At 46.2% G+C, this 27,800-nt stretch overlaps 1 protein-coding gene across 2 annotated transcripts; it reads left to right on the forward strand.

Moving 5' to 3' along the window:
- Positions 1-594: 594 nt before the first annotated feature.
- Rbp2 (retinol binding protein 2) lies at positions 595-27,683 on the forward strand. Of its 2 annotated transcripts, XM_048794319.1 has the most exons (5): positions 595-756; positions 3,991-4,114; positions 19,007-19,185; positions 25,746-25,847; positions 27,444-27,683. In XM_048794319.1, the coding sequence occupies exons 2-5, from the start codon at positions 4,042-4,044 to the stop codon at positions 27,492-27,494; spliced, it is 405 nt and encodes a 134-aa protein (XP_048650276.1). In that variant the 5' UTR covers positions 595-756; positions 3,991-4,041; the 3' UTR covers positions 27,495-27,683. The 2 variants fall into 2 exon arrangements, with proteins under 2 accessions (XP_048650276.1, XP_015342788.1); XM_015487302.2 differs by lacking the exon at positions 595-756 and having other exon boundaries at positions 3,853-4,114.
- Positions 27,684-27,800: the final 117 nt, after the last annotated feature.

Here is a 27,800-nt window from a genome sequence, read left to right on the forward strand (position 1 = left end):
CACTTTGGTGGGTATCAGAATGACCTGGGAAGTGACAGGGTCCACAGATGCCCAGAATTGCTGACATAGCACAGAGCCTGTGAATCTTTGTGATTTATCAAAGTTAACAGGTGTTTCTGACTGGACCACATTGGAGGACCATGGCAGTAAACTCTTTTCAAACACTATCCAAATTAATCCTCAATACTTCCTGAAAAGACACATTAATCTTCATGCCAAAAAAAAAAAAAGGCCAAATAATCCAGATAGAAGAATTTCTGGGGTCTGATCCACCATTTTTTTACTGGCTGTGTAACCTTTGGGAAGACACTTAACCTCTCTGAGTCACGATCGTCATTCTAACCAGGGGTCAGACCACTTATGGGAACCAAAACACTATATATCATAAAAGTTTTTGAATGGGCACATCTTCATGGATTTTAGCACACGAAATGGCATTTGATAAATGGTAGGAGAATACATAGACCAATACCTTATTGATCAACTCACCAACGTTTTCATTTAATTCGAAGTCAGGGAAAGAAGAATGGCTGCTAGCTCACAGCATCACTGGGAATCAAAGTCCCTCTGTCCTTTCTTCTCCAGAATACACAGAAAATTGGGGCTTTCTACTGCAGAAAGTCCCTCCCTCACACTCAAGACAAGCAGTCCTCATCACAGGGGCATCTGAATATTCCTCGGGGACCACTGCCAGGCATCGGGATAAGGTCGGAGCAAAACAGAAAGCAGGCGTGATCTCAAAGAGAGGGAGGACAGGTAAACAGATTTTGCCTAACCTGGGATGTGTCAAGCATGCCTTGGGTCTGTTCCCGCTGGGTGGGATTCCAAGGGCATCCCAATCATCACTGGCGAGGAGGGGGCAGCACATTTGGAAAGTGCTTGGATTGACCCCCACCCGATCACCACCTCCTTCTGCTGCAGGACTGAGGAAGCTGTGTAACCTTTGGAGGTTACAGGGAAAGAAAGGAAGAAAATTGCCAAGGGTTCCTTCCTTCCTAGACCAAAGAATTTGATCTCTGGATCGGGGGAATGAGGATGTGTGGCTCCCTTGATCTCTTGCTCTGCCTTCTGGGAGCAAAAGTGGAGAAGGAGCACAATTTACATGAAAAACTAAATCAAAGCCCCTCCCAGGCCCTTTCCTCCAAGTAAAGACAATCTGATGGAGTACCTGGTTCCCACTGTGGGCACTTGCAGTTGGGCTGTACAAGGCACTGGGGCACTGCCCAAGGGAGGGAAGGATAGCGCCCTGCTGTGAAGGTAAGCAGCAGCCTGCAGAGGGCCTTTGGCCTACAAGGAGACTCCTCACCTTAAGAGGAAGGAGAACGGAGGATGGAGCTGGGTAGACCTGTGTAGAAATGGGCCTTGGAGAGGCTGTGTGCAGGTGGAGGAGTCCAGGAGCCCAGCTACCAGCAGTCAGATGCTCCCAAAGACCACAAGCATGGCTTGGACCTCGTTTTAGTTAGCTTTTTCATTGCTGTGACTAAAAGACCTGACCAGTACAACTGGAGGAAAGGTTTATTTGAGGGCTCATGGTTTCAGAGGTCTCAGTCCATAGACAGCAGGCTCCATTCCTTGGGGCTTGAGGTGAGACAGAACATCGTGGCGGAAGAGTGTAGCAGAGGACACCAGCCCACATGATGATATCAATCTGATTATTGCATTGTTCTTGTTCTTATATAGACAGTTTGTGTTTTTCTTAAATTTGGAAGATTTTTTAATTTCATTATTATTTTTCCTAAATTTTCACCTCTGAGAAAAATATTCTTGACTCTTCCATTTCACAAATTCTCTCTTCAGCAGTGTTCTATCAGCCGTTTAGACCATCTGTTACCTTTGTAATTTTAGAAACTATAGTTTTAACATCTGAAACTACTCCTTGATTAATTTCATCTATTTCAAACCATTATTTTACTTCTTTTTAAAGAGTTTAAGTGCTTCTAAAGTCCCTTTAGTCATTTAAACACACTTGGTTTATAGTCTGTATTTGTTCATTTTATTACCCAAAGCTCTCAGAAATCTTATTTAACTGCTAATTCTTGCTCTTGGTGAATTAGATTATATGTGTTTTATCATTTTGGATTATAAGCTCATATTCAACATGATATATTTATCCCAGAGAATTCTGATTGATATTTCCTTCCAGACAGCTTTCACATTTACTTTGACTCAACATCCCATAGATATCAAAAGCCCAGGGCTCTTTATCTTAGAGTGTCCTTGGCTAGCCTGGAAGTATAAATTCAAACCTCAAGTCAGTATCAGAGCAGGGCAGAATATTTTTTTAAACCCCTGTAGATATCAAGCTAAATAGATAAACTTTATTGTTGTCTCTGAGCACATTTGGACTAGTGAATATGCTCACAGAAGGAGTGGCCCTTCCAGAGTTTGGGCTTTATGCAGGAATATAGGATTCAACCTCCTGCCTTACACAGGACCAGGGCCTCCTTTCTCCATGCCCATGAAAACCCACGTTCCTGACTTATTGCAATTGGCGACCCCTCCCTAATCTGCAGGGCTCTCCCCCTCAGGCCAGCTTTTCTTCCATTATTTTGGGGGAGACCTATGGTAAACTCTGTTGGTGGCAGGAGGGGTCATGTGGGTGCCCTTAAATTGAGCCTGGAGGGGAAGACCTACTTCTGCAATCCTGAAGCCTGAGCATGTAGTAGCTTCTGGGTGGACCTCAGAGGATGAATCCCCAAAGCTCCCTTTCTGTCCCGTCCTGTCTAGCTGCTTCAGTTCATTTCCCATCTGCCCCCCCTCCCTTGACCCCACCTTGACCTTTTGATAACAGCTGAGTCCTTTTTCCCCGGGCCATCTTCCTGACTCCATTGTGTATTTGCTGAAAGGTAAACATGTTGTTTTACATCCCTCAAAGCACACAGGCAGAGCCATTTACTTAGATTTCACAGCAGAAGAATACATGTGTTACAGCAAAATAGCCCCAGTAAAATGGCCTCTCTTTGGGGACTCGTGGTGTATCCAGCGCAGCCCACACTTCTTTCTGTGGAGCGTTGGACTGTCCTCATGTCCCAGAACAGGTGTCAGTGCTATAAACCAACCCATTATCTGATCTCCTGGGACAGCCAATTTGGAGAACATTCCTGAACCAACATTCCTGGCCCAAGTGCCAATTATGTACCCTCCTCCTGGGTTCAGGCCATTGCTGGCTTTCCTCGGGGGTCTTAAATAGAGTCGCAATGCCCCTCTGCCTCCCATCCACCCTTCCTCCAGGTCCGGCTTGCTTCCAGCCCGTTCATGTTTCCAGACAGGCTTTGCTCAAGGAACCCTGCTGCTTGCAAGTCCACACACACCATTCTGAGAAGCAAGGAGAGGAAGGCTCCTACGTCAGGTTCCAATCCTCTTTCAAAGCTGACCTAGCAAGCTGTGAAGGGAAGGGCTTTGGGACAGACAGGCCTGGGTTTGAATGCGGGCTCAATCACTTACAAGTCATTTTTGGACATGTGTTTTAATCTTCTGGAACCTTTCTTATCTGTAAGAGGAGGATGTTAAACACAATTCTGAGCTCTTGTGAGCTAAAACTAGGTGCAGTATGAATGCTGCTTGGCACAGAGTAGAGCAGAGAGGTGGGTTACGTCTTCCCAGTGCCACCAGCCTGGTCAGGAGTGCTGGCTACATGGCTGGCTGAGTTGATGGTGGCCTGTAGTGTATGTGGGTGGACACTGGGTATTTGTTTTCCTCAGGAACTGGATGGAGTGTTCTGTGTGGGGTCAGGGGCTCTGCAGGAGCCCAGCCAGCCAAAAATGAGCTGCTCCAGGCCCTGCATAAGGTGGAGGTCACTGGGACACACACATACGCCTGGCCACACTAGAACTTTGTGCCTGATTTGCTCACAGACCTGCTGAACTTTGCCAAGGAAAGGAAAGTTCCTTTGAGTTGTACATATGACCTTTGAATCAGTTATCTTCAGAGCCATAAACCTGGTCCACTAAGCTATAAAAAACACCTCCTCTCAATACCTTCTCCCTGCAGCCTGCTCTTCGACCTTCTCCACACACTCACACCAGACCAGAGGCCGTCACCATGACGAGGGACCAGAATGGGACCTGGGAGATGGAGAGTAATGACAACTTTGAAGGCTACATGAAGGCCCTGGGTAAGAGGCAAGAGGGGGCAGGAGGGAAGGGGATGTGGGAGAGGACATCAGTCTGGCCCTCTGGACAGATCCAGAGACTTGTACGCAAATCCTCACTCCTCACTCCTTACAGCTGTGAAAAATTAGATAATTTGTGCAAATCCTCAGAGGTTCTATTTCCTTATTTGCAATCTGGGAATAATAATAAATAAGATTCCTTAGCACAGTGCCTGGCCCATAGAAAACACCCACACACAGACGATATGACCTAACTCGAAAGAAGAACCCGATTGCATCCTGCCTTGTGGTGGCCATCTTTTGATAACCATTTGGGTCTGACGTTATACACAAATGACCCCTGCTGGCTCTTTTGTCAGCCTTGTAAAGGACACTTAGCAAGCTTTCTCTGCCTAAAGAAAACCAGGCCCACAGAATGCTAGAAGAGGCTTTGTCACGTGGGTCAAACCACCCTCTGCTTATCTGGGCTACCTCTCAGTGTGCCCTGAGTTGACAATAGGGTGAGTCTCTTGGGGGCTGGCAGAAACACATACCCTATCCGGCTATGAGCAGGTGGGATCAGAGGCCCAATATGATGGGATATGATGGTGGGAGGTCTCTCCAAGAATGGGAATCATGGGTTTTTCTGTGCAGTTGAGTAAGTTCTAGCTTAATACATATGTTTACCATGCCAACAATTAAGGAAAGCTGGGATGCATTTCCTACTTGACAGAGCTTAGAGCTCTCAGGCATCACAATCATGTATGCAGTATTTGGGTGTCTCTATCTTTTAAGGCTCTGGACTGGTCTTTCTAATTCTCCTTAGTATTGAATACCTGTTGTCTCTTAGAGCTTCAGCCGAAAGCTTCCAGCACTGCATAACTTTCTTTTTCCTCTGGACTATCAGAATTTTCCCTCTACATATTTGCGCAGGCAGGGGTTGGGGGAGAGGAGGCAAAAACCCTCCTCTCAGGCTCTACCTGTCCCTGTTGCACAAGTGGCAGTAGAAGTGGAATTCTAAACCTATGCAGGGGTGGTTGATTTGGAGCATAGATCTATAATCCTGAACAATGCCATGCAGGTGAGGAAGCCAAGAGTGGTCACCCCAGGTGGGGCCGAGGACTCACTCTGTGACCTGAAACCAGTTTTTTACCCTTTCAGAACCTTCGTGTCCTCAGGTGCCAAATAGGGATAATAGTTCCAACCTTGTCTGTCTCTCTAGATGGGGTTGGGTGTGATGGTGTTTGGAACAATGGGAAATACTGTAACAAGGGTTATTGGGAAGTTTCAGGGTCTCAGCCACATGGTGAATAAACTGGACTCACAGAATATCATCAGAAAGCACCTTTGTATCTTTTTCTGCTCTTTCCTGTGGAGACTTTAATTAGAAACCCTAGTCTCCACTTGTCCGATAGCTCTGCAAGTAAGCCCCTAGAGCCCAACTCTTCAGGCTTAAGTGGGAGAATCTGTGGAGAGATGGGTTGCTGCAGGGTGTGCCAACAGCTCTGTCCAAGAAATCCTCCTCAAGAGCAGCCTTCCTTTGGACCTTTTGACACCAACATATATATGATGTGGATGAGGGCATCACGAGTCATGTATGCAGTATTTGGGTGTCTCCATCTTTTAAGGCTTTGGCCTGGTCTTTCTAATTCTCCTTAGTATTGAATACTTGTTGTCTCTTAGAGCTTCAGTCAAAACCTCCAATTGAACATCATATGACACTGATCTCATTCTAATGAGCAAACTCTTTGACCCCCCCTTGTACCAGGGTCTCTTTAGCATCGAGGAGTAGCAGGCACCTTGCTGACTGGGGTGAATCCTGCAGGTGGTGGTACTAGTTAGACATGGAATGTGGACATGCTTGTAGCCTGATTAACCCAGCTGCCAAGAGCCCACAGGGTGTCAGAGCCTGAGGAACTTGTCCCATCTCGAGTCCAAGATGTTCTACACAGAAATCCTCAGCCAGAGTCATCATCCCACCCTTGAGACAGGGAACCTGATTTTCCTCTGGGTGGCAGGGACTGAAGACAGGTCTCTAGAGTCTCAGCCAGAAGCAGGTGAGGTGTGGCTGCCCCCTCAGTCCGACCTGCGAATAGCAGCTCAGCGGGTCTGTGCAGAGTCCTCCACAGCCTGGCTACAGGGAAGGCTTGCTGTCCCAACACTTAAGTCAACGAAGCTTGCCTTCCCTGCCCTTTGAGCACTAAGACACTTGGCATCTGGGAACACCATGTGTGGAGATCTTTGCAAATCCCCAGAAGTGTAAATCCCACTGGATATGGCTTCATTCCCTACCTAAGAACTGTCACTTTCTTAGACCTTAGCCCCCAGTGCCAGGAAGTTGGCTTTCTCTGAGGCTCTGGTTGTTGGCTCAGTAGGGAGGTTCTGTAGAGATATGGGTCTGGGCAGCACACTAGCTTTGTCACTTTCCCAGTGACACTCCACACATTGGCGTCCTCCATGTGACTCAGCTGCCAGCCTCAGGAGAATGACACACCGTGGAAACCTTTGGGTTTGCCTTGAATTATCAAGTCATGAGGTCAAAGATCAAGAGCCACAGGTCAGACCATGGTACGTGTCTCCTCTCCTGCCTTCTTGGACACCTGGGCTCTAGGCTCTTTCCTGACATTGAGGCAAGCAGCTGGTGAAGTTTCTCATCCTGAGGAATTTGTGACATCCTGAGGTCCTCCTTCAGGTCAGATGGGGGAATCGGAGAAATGGGGACATTTTAAAGGGAAGGCCATAGAGGACGGGTACCAGGATGGATCCTAGTAATGTTAAAGAGCACTGGCGGAGAGTCTATTAGCTCTTCCCAGGAGGAGACTCCGGTGCCAGAGCTCTGGCAGCTATTTGTGGAAGGAGAGATGGATGTCACCTGAAGCAATGTTAGACCTGCTGTCTATTCACAGGGGGATCAAACTGGTGCAGATCATTATGTGACAGTCATGCACAAATGGTGTTCTTGTTTTCTGCTACTGTGAAAAGCTGTCCCAAAATATAGTGGCTTGAAACAACCACAGACATCTTCTGTTACCTGTCACAGCTCTGGGGTTGAGAAGGCTCATCCTTATGGTTTTTGCTCACAGGCTCTGAATAAGTGCAATTGGACAATGGCCGAGGTTAGGGTCATCTCAGAGGCATCCTCACCCACATGTATGTCTGGTGGTTGGTGCTCGCTGGTGGCTGAGACCTCAGCTGGGTGAAGAACATGTGCCAACATCAACGTGTGGTCTCCCCGTGTGGCCTCTTCTCTAGCCAAAGAGAGAGGTGGTAGAAGTTGCTTGGCCTGCTGTGACCCAGCCTCAGAAACCAGCAAGTATCACTTCCACCAGATTCTACCAGTCTGAGTGTTGCAAGCCCTACCTGCTTTCAGAGGGAAGCCCCGGGGAACCCTCAGTGGGAAGAACATCAAAGGGACGTTGGAAGAATGATCTGTAGAATGAGATGCATTTAAGAAGATAAAAATTGGTCATAGATAGGACAGTGGGTACCTTGGTCCCAAAAGGGCAAGAGTTACAAAGAACAATCGTAACAAGCCATGTGTGCAGGATGGTGGAGGGGGCTTCAGTACAGGGGTCAGTGAAGGCTTCCCAAGTACTTCTGGGTGGGTTCTGAAGGAAGGAGAGGAATGCCCCGTGCAGAGATGGAGGCAGGCACGGCCCCATGGCCAAGTGCAAGGACACAGGCCTGACAGACTAGAAGGGGCTGTTTTGCCAGAGCTAAAGAAGGGAGTGAAAGAAAAGTCTGAGATGGCAGGATGTTCAAGGTGGTCTATCACATCTGGACTTCATCCCTTAAGGACAGGCCCCTGGGAAGAAGTGCAACTGGATAGTGGCCGGGGCTGAGGTCATCATACTCACTCTGCCATCCCAGGAGGGACTAGACCAGAGGAGACTGTCAGAGAACTGGAGGGGTTGTTGCCCAGCCTTAGGAAGACAGGAGGAGCGGTGCTGAGAAGGGGAGGACGTGGACATGTCCAGTCATATTTGGTGACTGGGTGGGAAAGCCTCAGGAAGGACTCAACCCAGAAAATGAAAATCTTATATAACTTATAATTTTTATAACTTATAACTTAATAGTGAAGATGGCGATGTATATTGGAAGGTGTGTGTCCTAAAATTACTTAATGTTAAATTTAGATGATCTTTTATTCCATAAATAAACAACTGGGGAAAACCCCATTTTTCTCTTAATTCACAAAAGGTCATCTGTATTTTGCACTTAAAGGAATAATCACAGACTTAAAAGAGCAGCACCTGTGGCAAGCAGTTCTGGTGGGTCTCTGGAACGCTCCACTAGGAAAGGAGTAGCCTTAGAGACCAAAGTCAGACAGCTCCCTCCTCTGCCAGGAAAATTCCTGAACATCGCTATTGTGCAAAATTCTGTTCCAACGGGTTTTGCTGTGGTGGTGATGGTGGTGATGTTGGGGACAGAACTTAGGACCTCACACTTGCCAGTCAAGTGCTGTACCACTGAACTGTACCCCACCCCGCAAATGTTCATGAGCCCTCCGTCTAGCATCAGCAGTGAGTGCAAGCACATATTATTTCCATGCCATGAAAATCCCTGTTGCTAGAGCTCTATATTCATTATTTAATTTAATTGATTCAGTTTTCCACAAATGTATTGAGCACCTGCGGCACATCAGGAAGTATTCTGGGCACTGGCCATAGAATGAGGACAGAGGTCCCTGTGCTCAGGGGGTTTACCTGCAGGTGCAGGAGGCAGAGAGCAAGCAAACAGTTGAAGATGACTTTAGGTAGTGGTGAGTGATTTCAAGAAAATAAACAAGAATAATGGTATGGAGGGGGGTGAGTGGTCAGGGAAGGCCATCTGAGGAGGTGACAAAGCAGCCAGGTCTTGAAGCAGACAAGTGTCATTCCTGGCACAGGGTCACCAAGTGCCAAGGCTGTAGGGATGCTCAGGAAGCCACATCCACAGGAAGGTGAGTGTTGGGGAGTAGGAAGCAGGAGGAAGGTGAGGATGGGGGAAGGGTTAGAAAGGCAGGCAGAGGTCAGCCAAGTGACCCTAAGATGGGGAGATGGAACTGCTCCTCTTTATATTCTGTGAGACTGCTCTGGGTACAGCATAGAGGATGAATCAGAGTCGAGCAAGACAGGAAGCAGGAAGGTCCACTCAGAGGTTGCTATGCTGCCAAGGAAGGACATAGTGATGGCCTGGCCTGGGGTGGTATCTGTGGAAGAAGAGAAGAAAGGACAGGTCCAGCATATAGTTTGGAGATGAACCTTAAGGGGGCTTGCAGATGAGAGTAAATGGAGGATTCAAAGATGACTCCCGGGTATGGAGCTGAGAACCAGGAAGATGGTGATCCCTTCCTGAAATGGAGAAGGCTGGGGAGGAGCGAGTGGGCAGGGTCAGAGGCTGGTGGGGGGTGCGTTAGGAATTCTGTTTTGCAGACTTTGGTTTTAGATGCTCACTACACATCCAAGGAGAATATTGAACCTGGCATATTGACATAAGATCTCGAGCTCAGAGCAGTCAAGGATGGAGACAGAAGGGATGCTTTCCATTTTACAGGGTGAGGAATCTGAAGCCCAGAGAGGTGGAAAGACTTGCCTGGGGCCACATGTGGCTGGGAAATTGTCCTAGACAGGAGCCCTGTTTCTATCATCTAACACAAACTCTTTCCACAGCACGGGTCTAGGGCAGGGTACCAAGCATGTGGGGTAGGAGGGGAGGAGCTTCACTCTGACCAAAGCTTGTTAGGATGGAGGTATCAAAAGCAGGCAGACAGGATGCTCAGAGCACAAGAGGGTCACTCAGAATCCCTGGGTGAAAATGAATGAATGAACGAACAAATGAACGAATGAATGAATGAACGTCTGATAGGATCAATCTGTTTGACATGGATTCCTGCTATTGCGGACAAATCAACAGAGTTATACACCTTGTCGAAGTCTTCACTTGGACCATGTGGTACCTGGTAGAACTTTCAAATGGAAAGTGCTGAGAGGTGGGAAAAGTCAGGTGGCAACAACAAGTGTGGTCGCTTCCTAATGACCTCCTTGCAGATGCTGGCTGCCTGTCTACCCTAACACCCATCCCAGTGGTGAGCTCTAGACTATGACATAAGATCTTGAGCTCAAAGCAGAGTCAAAGATGGAGACAGAAGGGATGCTCCTGGTCACCCTGGGGTGACCCAGGGTGCAGGAGCAGGAGGCACACGGGGTCTCCAGCCCACCCCTGCTGTTCAGGAGGGAATGAGAGAAGGAGACAGGCAGGGGGCCAGTCTAATTCCTCCCTAAATGTGTTCTCTGGAGGAGGAAATGGTATGGAAAAAAAAGGAGAAGATTGCTCTTCCACTCTGCTTCTCACAATTGCCTAAAAGTGCCAATGATTTGAGAATTAAAGAGTCCAGGTTCGAAGCCCACGGAAGCTGAATGGTTCTCTTTGAGTGGTTCTCAGATCTCGTGTGATGAATACATGTGCATCTTTGCTCTTTAATTTACAAAGAGCAGCTGCCCTTTTAGCCTGCAACTTTAGTTTTTTTTTTTTTTCACAAGCACATTACAAAGCATTTTAATGTTTCGTAGCATACTCATATTTCAATGTTATGGCTTGTATTGTTCAAAATGCGGTTATGAAAAGTATGCTTTAATAAAATCACTTCGGTAGTGTTGTTTTTTTTCCTTCTTCTTCTGCCGCAGCTATAAGCCATATATATTATTCAGAAATAGCTTGCCTTTGGACCTTTCCTTCTGAAATAGAAATTCATTTCACCTGGTTATAAATCAGGCTCAGAGATACCTTTAATCCAGAAGAGCAGATAAAACATGCTTGATAACCCTGGTGTTAAAATACCATACCAGGAAAATAATTTCCTCTGCAAAGTTCAAAGAGAAACTGTTTTTGTGATCCGTGTGCGTGTGTTTTCTACAGCTGCAGTTAAACCCTTTTGATTATAAATATCCAACAACGAATCTACCAGCAGAATATTTGGCCCCCTTCCCTGGGGTGGAGCAGAGGTGACATGATTAACTGGCCTGTGCAAACACTAAAGGGTGGCCGGGAAGCCAAGCCATTTTTCAACACAGAGAACACGTGATGCTTGATTCCATTTGCATAGAACCCCTAATAAGATTCCCCCCCCCCCCGGCACTGGTCAGGAAGATTGACTAAGGTTGGTGTTTACAGGGCCAAACCCGTTTTCTCAGCAATAGGCATTTTTAGCTGTGATCCACTTTTGCAGGCAACAAGGGACAAGCAATGATTTTTATTAGAGAGCTTTAGTTGTGAATGACAAACAGACTGTGTTTGTAGGGAAACTGGTAGGAGCCCTGCTCTCTAGCTGGGTGACTCTGAACCCACCACTTAAATTCTCTGAGCCTCAATTTCCACATCCATAGAGCAGAAATAGACTCACTTGCTGGGGGACACTTCAGTTCTAAACTTCTCTGTAATTTCCGATTCTTCCTTAGTGTTTTGCCTGGAGCATTCCCCTTTATTTCATCTGGTTAATAGATGATTTCTGTTTATCCCCCCCCCACCTTCCTAACTGTGGCTGTAGCAACATGGTTTAGCACAGGTTGGACTTCAGCACAGAGGGCCAGAGCAGGAGATAACCGCTCAATCACAGTATAGAGGGAGGAAGCTGATCCAGGCAGGGAAATGTCCCACCAGGCTGGAGAAGGAGCCCACAGGAGAGGCTGTGATGATAGTGGGAGGAATCAGTCACTATTTGGACTGCTCCATGGAGTGGCAGGTGACTCTAGGGATGCACATACATGATGCATAAATATGAGAACGCTGCTCTGGATGAAATACTGCTATGATCCCTATTAGACTCAAAGAGTCAAGGTCAAGGGTAGAGACCAACGTGAAGACCCATGAGTTCCCTAATACTGCAAAAAGCATTTCACCATCTTGTTTACTAAATCGTCACCACAATAACCCCTTATTTTATCATGAGAAAATTGGTCCTCAAAAAGGGAAAATGACTTCCCTAAAGTCACATAGCTGGGGACTCAGGGATAAATCTATCCCTCACTCCTCATTCTTTTATACCAGTGGTACTAAACTTGGTGCATACAGAATCACCTGGAAGACTTATAAGAACAAGCAGAGCTCAACCCACAGAGCTTTTGGGACGGGTTGCAGAATTTTCTCTTTGACGTGTCCCAGAATTTGCACTTCTAACAGGTTCCCAGGTACCACTGCTGCTGCTAGCATCTTGAGAGCCACTGTCGTGGACCATGCTGCCTCCATTAGCCAATCCATGGTATCTCTTGAGCATCTACTGTGTTTGGTTCCGGGGGGGGGGGGCGGTGCGGTACACAGAGCAAAGGGAGAGCACTGTCTTTGTCTTGGCAGAGGTGAGACTAAGGAAGACAGAATAATTGACCTCAAGAAAAAGTTCAGGAAGCCCCAGGTAGTGTCTCCTGGAGGTGAAACGGTGCAGCCTGGGCAGAGGGTGAGGAGGGCAGGACAGGCTGCAGGAGGCAAGGCTGGGGCCGGGCCTCATGAGATATGGGAAGCTGGGAGGACTGCAACAGGATTCAGGGAGCAAATGTTCAGAGAGCATCGGGGAAAATGCAAAAGACTCTGAAGAAGCTGACCTGGGGGACCCCAGGCTTAGTAATGATGATTGTGAGGATGGCAGCTATCATTTGTGCAGCCACTGCCACCAATGCAAGCCACTGGGCAAAGATCTTCACTAACCCCATCAACTTTACCATAATCCTCACGCAACCCAATGTGGTTACTAATAGCTCCACTATGGCTGCAGGGACAAGGCACTTGTCCAGCCATGGGACTAGAATTAGACACACAGACATCACCTGACTTGCTAGAGTGTATCTCTAGGATAGAAAGAGAGAGATCTGAGTTTGCATGTGACATATTAGCCTCTTGCTAGCCCCTCTCCCCCACAGATGTGTTTGTACTAACTAGAATATGGAAGGAATTCTTTAGTGGCTTTTAGGAATTCCAAGGGAGGATCCATTTTAAATAAGAAATACCTGGGGCTGGGGTTGTGGCTTAGTGGTAGAGCGCTTGCCCAGCACGTGTGAGGCCCTGGGTTTGATCCTCAGCACCAAAATAGATAAATAAATAAACAAACAAATAAATAGATAGAATAGAATAGAGGTATTAAATAAATAAACAAATACACAACATTTAAAAAGAAAAGGAAAGAACTATCTGACCACTTGGTCTTGTCTAAAGAGAACCTCAGTGGTCTTGAAGGGAGAAAAATGGAACAGCACATATTTCCATGGTTTTGGTGCCAAAGTGGATAAGATAAGTGGCTCATAAAAGGTCCTGTCAGTCCTTTCCATTTGGTGTTTTGTGAAATATTTGGAAGGCTGGATGTCCCACCACAGAGGGGCTCTGTGGCCACAGAGGATCATGGAAACCTGCCTCCTGTATCCCTCCTTGGAGTCACAGAGCATCTTTCTTATTTCAAAGGCTCTGTGATGCTTCTTAGTGCAGAAAACAGCTTTTCTTGGTTTTCATTCTTCATTTCCCAAACTGAGTTAATAATGAGTCCATTTATTGACCACTAAACTTCTCATAGAACTGAGATGAGGAACTCTGGGTTCTGCAGACACTGGCCGCCAGAAGCCTCCAAGGGCTCACAGCACAGGGTAGCAGAGAGAGCCTTTCTCTCACCCTGCGTCCCCTGCCCTGCAGGCTGTGTGGCTCTGATGTGCTCGTATACCATTCCCTAAGCCACGGACTTGGAGCTAAATGAACTGTCAGAGCATGTACAGTGGGTGGAGGGTGATCGCTCCAGCTCTGACTTATTATAGAGCCTTCGGCCTAGAAAACAATTGCTTTTTGTTGGCAAGCAGCATGCAAGTGTCCTGCAAAACATAAACTGCCTCGAAGAGGGAGAGCTCATCCAGCTGCATCCAGAAATCCCTGGGTCTCCAGGGGAACTTTAACAAGAATCAGAAGGTAGTGCTACCTGGGGCAGTCATGGAAAGTGCACACATGACAGTGGTTTAACTGGGTCCTCCCAGCACTTTTGAAGTCCAGTTTGAACCTGGAAACAGACTGTCCTGGGTACAAATGCCATGTCTGTTGCTCCCACACTATAAAACCCAGGACAAACAACACAACTCCTCTGAGCCAGTTTCCTCATCGGTACAATGGACATAATACGAGTTAGTCAATTTTTCATCCCTGTGACCATAATACCTGAGAAGAACTCAGAGGAGGAAAATTCTATCTGGGGCTCACAGTTTCTGAAGTTCAGTCCATGGTGCACTGACTCCAATGCTCTGGGCGCAAGGTGAGACAGAAGAACATCAGAGGGGCATGGTGGAGGGACACTGCTCCATTCATGGCAGCCAGGAAGCAGAGAGAGAAGGGAAGGGGCTTCAGAGAGGATGCCCTCTTCCAGGGCATGCGTCCAGTAGCCCTCCTGCTCTAGCCATGCACCAGCCTATAGTTACCCACCCCCCAGTTAGTCCATTCAAACTAGGATAGTCTGATGAGGGTTATAGCTCTCGTAATCTCATAATTTCACCTCCTGTGTTAACATAAGAGCTTTTAGGGGACACCTCATATCTAAACCATAACATTCTACCCTTGAGCCCCCAAAATCTCTTGTCCATCTCACAATACAAAATGCATTTAGTCAATCTCCAAGAGTCCCATCATCTTAACAGTTCCAGCATTGCTCCAAAGGTCCAAGAAAGTCCAAAGTCTCATCTGAGACTCAAGGCAAATTCTTGGCTATGAGTCTCTGTAAAAATTAAAAACAAGTTGCAACAATCCAATATACAATGGCACAGAGTAAACATTCCCATTCTAAAAGAGAGGAATGGAGGCATAAAAAGAAGGGATGGGACCAAAGCATGATAAAAAAACCAGACGGTCCCCATAAATCTGCATACAGTATCTAAGACACATGGTGGCAAGATGTGCTCTCCAAATGGCTGGAGCCATCCTGCCCCTTTGGTCTTGCTGGTCGCAGCACTCATGTTCTCTCTCCTCGTCTGGCTGTCTCCTCAGCCTTTGCAGCTTTCCTTGGCAGAAAGTACATGTTATTAGTATCTCTTAATTCCTGGGGTATCTATCCTCAATTTGGCTTCAACTTCACAAATTCACTCATCACCATCTCAGAGATTCTGACACTGCTACACTTAGCCTGACCTTACAGGCCTTCCTTTGAAATATTGCTGGAAACATTCACAGCCCCTTAACTCCAGCATCCCACATTCTTACAGAACCAGCACCTTATAAATGATGCCAAGGCCTTCTGCATGATCAAGCAGTAGCTGGACCACCTGGGATCACAGCTGCACAGTTCTGAGTGCCTAGGTAGATGAGCATGGTGAAACCACTTTCAAGCCCTGCTGGGTGACCAGGATGACCCCATGATCTCTTCTTAAAGAAATTTTCCTTTCTACACCCTTGAGTCTGTAATGGGTGTCGTCTTGCAAATGCTGAGATGCCCTCAAGCCATCTTTCCTATATTCTCTGTGTTAAGTACTTAGGATCTCTTTAGTGACTATGATCTCTTCAACAACCACAAACTTTCTTGGCCTCAATTTTAAATAACATCCACTTATCTGGCCAAACTGAAAGTTTTAAAAATCCTTGGGCTCTGCCATCTGCTCTGAATTCTCACAGTAAACCTGGCTAAAAGCTGCCAGCAAAATCCATGCCACTGACTAAATGCTGTGGGGCCTTGAAGTTTTCTCTACTAGATTAATTAGTCCATTGCTTTTAAATTGAGCCTCACACAAAATCTCAGGACATGGGCAATACCTAGACAAGTTCTTTCCCAGATCATGACATGAATGGCCTCTAGTCCAATCCCAAAAGAGTCCCCGTTTTCCTCTGAAAACTCATGAGCACATTCTGCCTTCCTATTGGTATGCTGGTCTTCTGAGCTCCCAACAAAATTGCCCATTAAGCTCTGCTTACAACATTTTAAAGCTTTTTCAGCCTGAATTTTCAAACTTTTCCAAATTCTTCCCACAGACCATTTCCAAAGGCTTCTGGGCCACATAGAGAAGTTAGTCACAGCAACAACCCCGCTTCTTAGTACCAATTTGTGTATTAAGTCAGGTTTTTTTTGTTGTTGTTGTTTCTTTGTCACTATTACCTAAATACCTGACAAGTACAACTTAGAGAAAGAAATGCTTACTTTGGTTCAGAGATTCAGTCCATGGTGGACTAACTCCAGTGCTCTAGGTCAAAGGTGAGCAGAACATCATGGTGGAAGGGCATGGCAGAGGAGCGCTGCTATGTTAATGGCAACCAGGAAGCAAAGAGAGAAGGGAAGTGGCCACAGGGGAGATGAATCCTTCCACAGCATGCCCTCAGTGACCCACCCTCTCCAGCCACACCCCACCTGCTTGTAGTTGCCCGTCATTTTATTCAAACTAGGATGGACTGATTATGTTGGCTCTCATAATCTAATAATCTCACCTCTTGCATTAATCCAGGAGCTTTGGGCAGGGGGGACACCTCATATCCAAACCTCATATCCATAACAAAATATACTTAGCTTGTGGTTTTGTTTTAAGAATGAAGTTAGCAAGGTTTCCCAAAGGAGGTTCTATCATGGGGCACCATTTCTAGTAGACTTCAGCCAGGAGTTGGACTCAAAAAGTATGATAATTATCACCCCAAATATTACCAAGAGTCCACACAGCATGCCCTTCCTATTCACCTTACCTAAAATTTGGCTATATTTCACCATAAAATTAAATCTTTTTCATTGATGTATTGTAATTACACACAGCAGTGGGACTCATTATTACATATTCATACATGCACATTATTTAATTTGGTTAATTTCAGTCCCCAGTACCTACATAAAATCAGTTCCCTCTTTTATTTCCCCAACTCTCAACATGGTTACTCAAACTCAAAACTACTGTTTCTCCTCCCCACTGGGTCCCTCTGCACATCCATACCATTACCAAGCCCCTACGACTTCTGTTTCAGCTCTATATGTTTAGACAAGTCCTTGCCTTCCTCGATTTCCACTTCCTCACCTATAACATGATGAGGAGGTGCTTAAACAGTGGCTTTCAATTTTTTTAAAACCATGGAGATCTTCCTCCAAACAACTTCTATGAGTAAGTCCAGGATTTAAAATCACTGGGCTTACCACCAGAAATTCTGGGCCTGGGGCAGGACCCAGAAATCTTCAACTTTTACATCTTCCTAGGTGGTCTTTCAGGGCAACTGTTTTGTGGACCCACTTTTGAATTATTAGACGTGACAAGTACTCCATAAATTGTGGGGAATAATTGGGTGAGCAAGACCCTGGCATTCAGGCACCCTCTCATGCCAACTTGAACCTATTTCTCCTTTCACCTTAAAATGCAGGTATGAATCTTTTTACCTCCCGAACTAGCTAATGTTACTCAACATTATTCCCTAAGATTCAAATCTGATTTTATACCATTGAGGGTCCAAAAGACTAACCCTGAGCAAATGTGATTCTATTGTGAGTTGTTAGCTTGGTGGTCCAGTTTGGTCTCACTGTGGTCCTTTGGAAGGAGTTAAGAGTGACCAGAAGAGTCTGAAAGGAAATGGGTGATAAAGGAACTAGGGAGACAGAGAGAGAGGGGAAGTGATGGTTGCCCATCTTGGGAAGGGTTGCAGACATGTGAATTTTGCAAGCTCTCAGGAGCGCCCTGAACTGCTGATACCTGCTGGCCTCTGTCATGGGTACAGCAGCACTGGTCCCTTACCAGACAGTGCACAATAAGGAGTTCGGTCACTTCCTACCCCAGACAGGGGGTGGGAATTCTGAGGACAGCACTCAATACATTGGCACTATTCTTCTTCTTGAGACCATTCTTACCCCTGGGGGTTATGAAAGAATAAACCTCTCTGGGTTTTAAAAACCTTATAAGGGGATTTTTGGGAGCAGGGTGGGGGCAATGAAGATTTAGACTGGCATCCAAAGATTTGTGAAGAGTTCACAGGCATTAAGGGGGCTTAAATACTAATGTGCTGACATTCATAGCAGGGATAGGGACTTGGCAGCTTCAGAATTATCCTGTTTCTGGATCGGTTCCTCAGGACAATGACTTTTTGGCTTGAGTGACACTGTGTACTCGGCAGAGGTCAGCCAGAAGGCGGACTCAGCACTGAACTTCTTCTCTAACATGCAAAGCTTAGGAAATTAAATGTGTCTATTCAAAAATAGATTTCTCCCTCTTACTAACTACTGCTAAGACATAGATACTACGTGGTTTACCACATCAAAGCAAAATAAACAACAGAGCTAGAATACACTGGCAAATCCTGGATCTTTGTTGAATCTGGATGATGAAAACATTGGGTTCCTTTTACTCTGATCTGTTCAAATTTTTTCACTAAAAAGCTGAATGATTATTAATCTTTTCCTTTAAAACACAAAAGAAAGTCTGAGAGCAAGCGCTTATTGTCTAGGATACACTTAAGACCATGCTGGGGGCAGGTAACTGAAGCCTCAAACCGACTTTTAAAAAGTTTGTAACTGTCCCTCCCTGCTGTGGACATGCAGAAAAGTTTTCATCTTTACCCGTGATCAAGACTGGGGGTTTTCAAAGTAGTTTTTCTTCTAACCCATGAAATCTTTACAGTGGAAGCCCAATGCATCAGAAAGCATTGAGTGCTGCCTTGGAATGGGTGGAGGTGCATGCGCCTGCGCAATGGGAGCCTCGAGGGGTGGGTGTGAGCGCGCCTGCGCAATGAGAGCCACGCCCCAGCTCAGGGTGAGCTTTGCCTGCCACCTCTCCCTCCCTTCGGGGCTCCTGAGGAGATGCCAAGAGGCTCCTCTGTTTTCCTGGCAGTTGCCTGTGGTGCCCAGTCTGGCCAGATAGGCCAACTCTTGTTTCCCACCTGATCCCTGTCTCCTGGTCCTGAGTGTTTGGCCTTGTTAGAGAAATGAATGAGTGTGGCTGAGCGCATCCTAACCTCCACAACTCCCTTCGCCAACAGATATTGATTTTGCCACCCGCAAGATCGCAGTACGTCTAACTCAGACAAAGATCATTGAACAAAACGGCGATAACTTCAAGACGAAAACCAACAGCACGTTCCGCAACTACGACCTGGACTTCACTGTCGGGGTCGAGTTTGACGAGCACACAAAGGGCCTGGACAGCAGGCATGTTAAGGTACTGACGGGCCGATGGCTCTCACTTGCACGCTCTTTGTGCAGAAGCAGTTGGGCTTCGCAGTGGTAAAATGACAGAGAAAAACCTGGGAAGAAAAACCAGAATGGAATTATTGATGCTGGCAATGAGCAGTGATTGAAAACTGAGTAGAAGGGAGAGGCAGGTTCAGGAGAGATGAAAGGATTGCAACCTGTCCAGGATCGAAGGCAGCTTGCCCAGCCCCAGCCCCAGCCCCAGCCCCAGCCCCACATATGCATGAGCAGGCTGGCAGAGCAAAGGGGTCACGGTGGAGTGTCACAGGCAAGGGAAGTGGCTTTGGCCCACTGGGCAATGTGGCAGCCCTGCTCAGCTCCCATTCAAGCCATGGAGGAATGAGGCCTTAAGGCGCCAGATTTATATTTTCTTTTTCAAGAGATGTTGAAATTTCAAATATTTTTATATGAAATATCTTAATTGTAGATGATCCTAACTGGCTGAAAATTTTTTTTTCATCTAGAAAAATATGCAAATTAGTAACAACAACAACAAATCAGTAGACTACATGAAGTCAGGGTTTATATAGACCTGGTAAGTTTCGGAAATTTCTGACAGATTGGTGGCTTCTGTCCTATAATTGCCTTAACTCACAGGACAAAAATCTGGGAAATCCTCTGTGCATCCAAAGGCCATGTTGCATGAACTACAGTAGTCCACCCTTATCAGAGATTTCGCTTTCCGTGGTTTTAGTTACCTACAGTCAAACGTCATGAATAGAAAATTCTAGAAATTAATAATTCATACGTTTTAAATTGCAAGCCATTCTGAGTAAGATGGTGAACTCGCACACTGCCAGCTCCTTATTGTTTGGGATGTAAGTCATTTCTTTGTCTAACATATCTATACTGTATACGTTACCGAGGGCTAGTTAGTGACTTAGTAGCCCTGTTGGTCACACAGTATAAATAGGAATCAGCACTATCCATGGTTCAGGCATCCACTGGAAGTCTCGGGACATACCCCCATAGATAAGGAGACTACTGTACTTGGATACTTAGGAACCCCAAAAGCAAGCAGAAAGCAACCCTTCAAACAGGACTGGGGAGAAATCCAGTCTCAGTCTTATTTAAGGACTCCCCCACCTATCATTAACTTCATAACGAGCCCTGATGATGACACGTCCAGGAGATAAGGAAGGTTCCCTGGCTTGTCATGTATCTTGGGTGCCATTGACTGTTCACTGTCTGGGCAGTTTATAGAAGGATAGAAATCTGGATATTTGTAGCATTCTTTCCCTCTGTGTCAGCTCAGCCACCAACCATCTGGCTCCCAAGCCGAGGAAGGGCAAGATTGAGTATTCTGTCCTGGGTATGTATGTCCTCATCCCCAACAAGAGATAGCCCCAGTGAAGAAGGAGCCTTCCACCCTGCTTTTACCTTTAGCCATGAGCTCTTTTGAAGTCTCTCCCAAAGCAAGGGACATAAGCTCTGGCCCCTCTCCTGGGGTGGGAGGAACAGCTGTGGCCTCTGGTGCTGACTCTAAAGCCAAGAGAGCAGGACACATTTCTCAGACCATCCTGCAGCATTGATAATCTCAGCCATCAGGCTGAATTATATTTAATGCTCCTTACAAAGGAAAAGAGTGGGACAAAAGCATTTTGGAAATTCTTCTATCAGAGCAGTTCTGGCATAAGAGAGCAGGCACCCTGGAACGTCCCTTGTCCTTGAGGCATGATGGACTGAGGTGATTCTGAACTATGGTGAAAAGCCACTCATCAGACACCACCACGGATAGGAAAATTTGTCTTGGAATTTTTGCATCAGTCTGCTGTTCCAAACTAATCAGTTCAAAAGGATTCCATTTCCCTCACCTATCAGTTGAGGGCATGGGTTCTTGAAATCTGACTTGTCCTCTCTGACCTGACCCATTCTTTACCAGAGATGGTAGCGAACTCACTCTTCCTGAAATAAATGATGCCCTTCCCGCCTCCCCTGACCTTTAAAGGACCCAACCGTCAATACCTGCACATCTTCTCCCCTCCACTTTCCGTTCTCCTTCCTCTCTTTATCAGAAGGTTACCCTGAAGAGAGGGAGAAACCTCTTTTCCACTGCTTGTCTCCTCTTTCCCTGTGGCATAAAGCCAGGGGTAAAACACACACACACAAACACACACACACACACACACACACACGAGAATGGTGGGAAGAGATATATCACCTCCAGTTGGATGAAGGTCTATTCCCATGAGAACCACAGCACGGGGCAGCTGCCCATGGGACCACTCACTTCCCATGACTAGACTGGAACCCTGCAGCTGGAAGGGGATGCCAGGGTGGGCAAGTCTGTCAATTTAACTCAGGTGTCATGGCCAAGGGCACACCTGAGCTGTGTGTGTGTGTGTGTGTGTGTGCATTTGTGCAGGGAGTGTAATACTGGTAATCCTCGTGCTCATGTTCTCCAGGGCTCTGCTTCTCGACTCCTTGGTCACCCTCAGGAATCCTCTGGAAAACACCCCACTTATTGTCTTGAAGGATAGATGTGTGTGGTTGATGGCAGGGGCCCTAAAGGCCCTGAGATGCCCAGTTCTGTGCCAGCCCAGAGTAGGAGCAATGAAGCCTGACCTGTAATGGGATTGCCTCTTCTCTAAGGGGCCAGAGATCCCTCCTCCTTTCCTGTGGGTCATAGAGATTCCTAACTTCCCACTCTGACTTCTTTCTAAGAGGGTTTAAAGCCTTTTTTCAAAAATACACAAGCCACCTCAAAAGAAATAAAATATAAAGAAGTAATCCATATCCATGAATGAAAAATGGGGTCTCAAGCAGTTATGAGAAGACATCAAGTGCTGATTCATGCTCAGTGTGGATGAGCTTGGAAAACATGCCGAGTGAGAGAAGCCACATGTCAGAGGCCATGTGTTGTATGACTTCTGCAAAAATATCCAGGATAGGCCAATTCATAGTCAGGAAGTGGAGGGTGGAGGGCATGGGGCTGTGACTGCTCATAGTACAAAATTTCTCTTGGGGTGATAAAAATGTTCTGGGCTCAGACAGTGATAATGACCCAACCTTGTGAGTTTGCAAAAACCTTCTGAATTGTTTACTTGAAAAGGGTGAGTTTTGTGGTTTGGGAATTATATCTCAACAAAAAATAATAAGCAGTCAGAGTTGGAGCAGGCAGTAAGGGCTGGAAGAGTGGTATGGACAACAGCAGCTATGGCCAACAGTGCCCAGGAGGAGAGGGGAGGACCCCAAGGAGGGGCAAAGCTGCCTCCTCAGGAGGGTGGCACTGGGGACTGCAAGGGGGCGGGCCCTGCATGTGGTGGGAGGGACACCAGCCTTGCGGAGCATGTTAGTAGCCTCCTTCAATGCTCTCAGAGATGTCACTTTCCTTTTTAAAAGGACTTATTGGGAAGTGATTCAAATTTACAGAAAAGTCACAAGAATACAGCAAAGACCGCCTGTCACCAGGAGATCACCCATTCGCTTTATCATTAGCACCTGTTCCCTTCCCCAACATACACACTGGTTTCTGAAAGATGCATTTCCCCTAAATAATTCAGTATGCACTTCCAAAAAAATCAGGATATTCTCTTCTGTATCCACAGTACAGGTATCAACTTCTGCAAATTGAACATTGATACACTACCTGTATCTCACTAAGGGAAAGGGCTGTTTTGAATGTCAGCCTTGGACGCTGTGAGAGGGAACATCACAGTGGGGCTCAGCTTCTCTCTTTTACTCTATGCAAACCTGCTCATCCCTGGGGCTCCTCCCTCCTCATCCTCTTCCTCAAAAGCAACCACTTTGCTCACTTATATCCACTTCCTTCCTCAGCCTCAGGATATTTGAGAACCTTTGAGTCTGTTCCTTAAACCTCCTCTGACACAGGGAGGAGGGCTCCAACCAAAAGCACACTGAGTTGGAGACTTTTTAGTTCAGTTGACCTTGCTCTTCATGCTGCTTCTCCTTGTCTATTTTGTGAAGGAATAAGTCTATCATATGGTAAGTATCTCCACGATTCTTTGGAAACCAATTTACTTTAGGGTCAGAATAACTTCTCATCTTGCTGCCCAATATGAATTATTGAAATAAAATATTAGGACAGGTCCACTTGGGCTAACTTTTTTTTTATTTCCTTCCATATACCATAAAATTTGCTGAGCCCCTAGTATACGCCAGGCATCTGTCAGGAGTTAGAAAATTATGAATCAGATCCCCCTTCCTGTCTTCGGGGTCTTGAACTCAATGGGGAAGATGGTCAAATCGATGGACGGTAACCATACCTTGTCCATCTTGATGGTCATTGTGCACTGTTTGGGGACCTTCTTTAAGACGAGGGGGCAAGTGGATTTATCTCAAAATCAACTGTAAAACCTATCCAGCAATGCAGGTCACTGTGCTGAGTGTGGTGTTGCAGAAGTGCACAACAATGTAGCCTTTCTATCATGGGGCTTTCTGCCTATTGAGAGAGATGGGCATCAACTCAACCAACGTGTATTAGCGACCATCAGGTGCGAGGCCATACAGGAGGAGGGAGAGTGGAAGACAAGAGTTCTATGTCATCTATTTGGGAGAGATCTCCAAGTCCTAGACCAATGATGGACAACAGCAAATGAGTATTCCAGAGATTTCTCCCTCCCTGAAGATTGAAGACAGCAGCCTGTGACTAGAACTTCTCTAAGACCTTGGAAGATGTGAAGCCTTGAGGGAAAAGGAGACTTACTTTCCCTTTAGAAAATATGTAGAATTTTCTTTTCAAATTTGTTTTGGGAATAGTAATGCATGCAAAAATCTAAATTTCCTTCCTTGGCCCCCTGGCTCAGTCCTTCCTTAAGGAAAATCACCATTAAGGGCTTCTTTTACCTCCTTGCAGGGAACACATACAAACATCTCCGTGCAGGCTTCCCACCCCACCCCCTTGTTTCATGCACGGGCTCTGCACCTGGCTTTTTTTTTTTTAATTTAGACAATATGCTGTGGCTGTGTTCTTTCATTGGCTGCCTAGCAGGGAAGAACCACACCATATTTAACCAGCCACGCTCTGACAGAATTTATGAAGCTTCCAGTCCTTTGCTGTAACAAACAATGCTTCAATGCACTGGGGAGGAAAATGGGGAGGAATAAAATTGTACATAAAGTATATAATATGGTCAAGGTCAAATATTATTTTAGAAATAGGGAGATTTAACAATCTGTAGAAAACAGATTTGTGCCGAAAAAAAACAGACTTGAATGCACAAGATAGTGGGGAAAAAAAAATCAAGAACCCACAGGTCAGTTTATCACCAACTGGGTTACAAGATAGAGAAAAAAGTAAACGTCTGGCCTGTAGCATAATATTGCTCATAGAGGTATAAGATGGCTCACGCATACTTACAAAAAAACCAACTAGCATCAGGGTCATTCCCAAGGACAAAAGACAGCAGGTGCATAAGCAGGTGTACTCTAGTCACAGAGGCAGGTGACCCTGGAGGACCACCTGGGGGAATGGGGATGTGCAGATGGTATTAGGAAGGAAAGTGGAGAACAGAAGGAAGAATTTGGAGGGTGTATAATTGTAAATCTGTGCACAGGGGTGGGAGTGCTCTGGGGTTCCAACAGGCCTTGCTGGTCAGCTCAGCTTGGTGTCCATCATGAGTTCTACTGTTGTCCCTGAGCTACTGACCAGTTGGCCTCATTGCCTGGAGGGAACCAAGGACCAGTCATATGGTTCTAGATAAAAACACTGGCAAGAGAGCCATGAAGGTACCTCCCTGATTAATTAAGGAGCTTCTCTGCCTCCATTTACATTCTACAGAGGACAGTCCTGACAAAGTGACTCCTGTAGGAAAAATTCCCAGAAGTAGAATTTCTAAAAGATAATATGCAATTTTGTATTTTGAAGGGGAATATAAAATTGCCCTCTGAAAAAGTTTCTGTTCCCACCTGCCAGGTATGAGGGTACCTGCTTCTCCACGTTCCCTTCCAACTCAGTGTGTTAGCAAAAGTCTTTGTCTTTGACCACAGGATGAATTGTATCTGAAAAACAGTCTTATTAGCATTTGTCTTATTGCGAGTGAGGTTGAACATATTTTTCTTACGTTGAAAAGTCATCTGTTAGGGTTTTTTTCCCCCCCTGGTACACTGTTGGTGGCCTTTGTAGACATGAACTATTAGGTTGGCAATCTTTTTCTTATTGACTTACAGCAGCGCTTTATATATAAGGAAATCAGGTCTTTGGTGCGACACTCTAGTTCTTTTTCTTGGTTTGTTATTTATCTGTTGACTTTGAGGAACTTCCCCCTTCCAAGAATTTTACGTGGTTAACCATCAAATTTGTCATCTTTTCCCCACTGGCCTGAAATGCTATCTTTACTATATGATAAAATGGTAGCATAAAATTCTTTAAAAGAGAACAGAGGGAACCTGGGTCAGTCGGTTTAGCTGGAATGGGGGGTGTGTGTGGAAAATGAGATTGGGAGGCACTTGGCTGGCTGAGTGCCAGCAGGAGCCGGGCAATGGCTGCAGGGATTGTAGCTACAGCTTTTGGCATATTCAGTCTCTCAAGACCTCACATGTGATTTGCCTGGGAATCTGTCATTGCAGACGCTCATCACCTGGGAAGGCGATGTCCTCGTGGCTGTGCAGAAGGGGGAGAAACCGAATCGTGGCTGGAGGCAATGGATAGAGGGGGACAAGTTGCACTTGGTAAGTCCTGAGGTCTGCCCGGCTCCTTCCACTCTGCCTCCACGAACTCCCGTGGCCACCTGGCCAGGGGCTTTGACAAGAAAAATGGCTCTGTGCTCCTCCCCTGAGCTCCAGCCAAATGTATGTGGTCATATAGTTAGAAAGTCATTGCCATCTGGCTCAGGGGACTCCAGGAAGAAAATCTATATGGCTGTTTCTGTGAACGACCGCAATTAAAAAGCAAGTTGAAAATGCTGAGTTAGGAAGCCAAGATCCAAGGAGAAATGCAGGGAACCTGTTAAAGACCAACCAAGGAGAAATGCGAGCCACAGAATTAAAATGCCCTGGAGGAGGGCAGGACCAGGCCTTCTCTCAATGACCATGGGATGGCTTGTGGAAGGGGGAGCTTGGGCCTGGGCTGCCCCAGGCACTGACCTCCCATCATGAGGTATGTCTGCCTGACCCCCAAATACTTCAGATTAATTTGGCACTAGAACAGAATAGTAGGAACAATGGCCAGTATCTTCAAATAAACTATCTGGACAGCTTAATTTTTCATTCTTCAATCTTGAAGGCAATTTGTAAGCCCAGCATTCAAATGCTGAAAAATGTTTCCCTCCTTCATGAATCTGTTAAATCAATGTCTGCTCATTCATTCTCCTATGGAGCTGTTTGGTTTTGGGTTTTTTTTGGTGGGGGTGGCGGGTTAGTGCTGCAGATTGAACCCAGGGCCTTGTGCATGCGAGGCAAGCACTCTACCAACTGAACTCTATCCCGAGCCCAGGCAGGTCATTGGCTCCAGTGTCAGTATCCAGGTCACCATGGTGCCCTTCAGAGCCAGGCTTGCTTCACCGGAGGTCTTTATTTCAGAGGCAGTGTCAGCTGATGATATATGGAAAGCATTCTCTGTGTTTTCTACTGACAGTTTTCCCTACCTGCACTGGTTTATATGATGGATTTTTTTAATTGTAGTACCATCCCAGTGGTACCTGGGGCTGAGACAACAGATCTATTGCCAACTGCAAAGAGCATGGTAGTCTTCCCCACATTCTTTTTTCCTCCTTCTTCAAAGATCAGTGAGGGGCAGATAAGATCTGGGGCTCTCTCTATTTGGATGAAAAGCAGTACCTGGTCAGCCGAAGGGCTAGACCTGGAGGAACCATGCTGCAGCTCACTGTGCCCCTGCGGGGCACTAGTATGATCACCAGAGCCCAGAAAGCTCACAGAATGGAAGGGCAGCTCATCCTCCCCAGTCCTGGCCTTTCTAACACTTTTGCATACTGGATCCTTCCTCTCCTTGTGACTCCACTACCATTTATAAATTAAGCCATGTTGCTTTAATCATGGGAGCAGGAAAAATCCCGCCCAAGAGGGTCATTTCTTTACATTTTTCATTTTTATAGTTGTTCAAGCTCAATTCGAGTGTCAAAAATCAAATTACTGCTATCTGCAGGGCATGCCGGTAGATTGGGTCTGAGGAATGCACTTTGCCCAAAATGACTAAGTGTCCTCTTTATTCCAACCCCCAATCCCTACCCCAGATACCACAAAGGCCAGGTGCTGGGTAACTGGAAATCCTGGCTTATTAGCCACTCATCCACTTTCTGACATTTGCAGGAGCTGACCTGTGGTGACCAGGTGTGCCATCAAGTGTTCAAAAAGAAGTGATGGGGCATGGGACGCCTGCCAAGATGTAGAGTTCTCTACGGCTTCAGGAAGCAGCATGGGGACCCTCTCACTCCTGATGGAGCCCCACTAAGGTCCCTGGATGCGTTTTAAACAGAACGAGTGTAATAGTGACAAGCATATTCTTCCCCATTTGAAACCTGGCATTATTAAATGGAAAAACAAAACTCACTCCCAGGATTTGAAACCCTTTATATCTATCTCCCTTTATTTCTAGATGGGTCAGTTTTGCCCACAGGCAAAGGAAGTCACTGCCAGTGTGATTTTTTTTTTTTTTTTTTTTTTTTT

The sequence above is a fragment of the Marmota marmota genome, unplaced genomic scaffold (assembly GCF_001458135.2).
Source record: "Marmota marmota marmota unplaced genomic scaffold, marMar, whole genome shotgun sequence".
Lineage (NCBI taxonomy): Eukaryota > Metazoa > Chordata > Mammalia > Rodentia > Sciuridae > Marmota > Marmota marmota.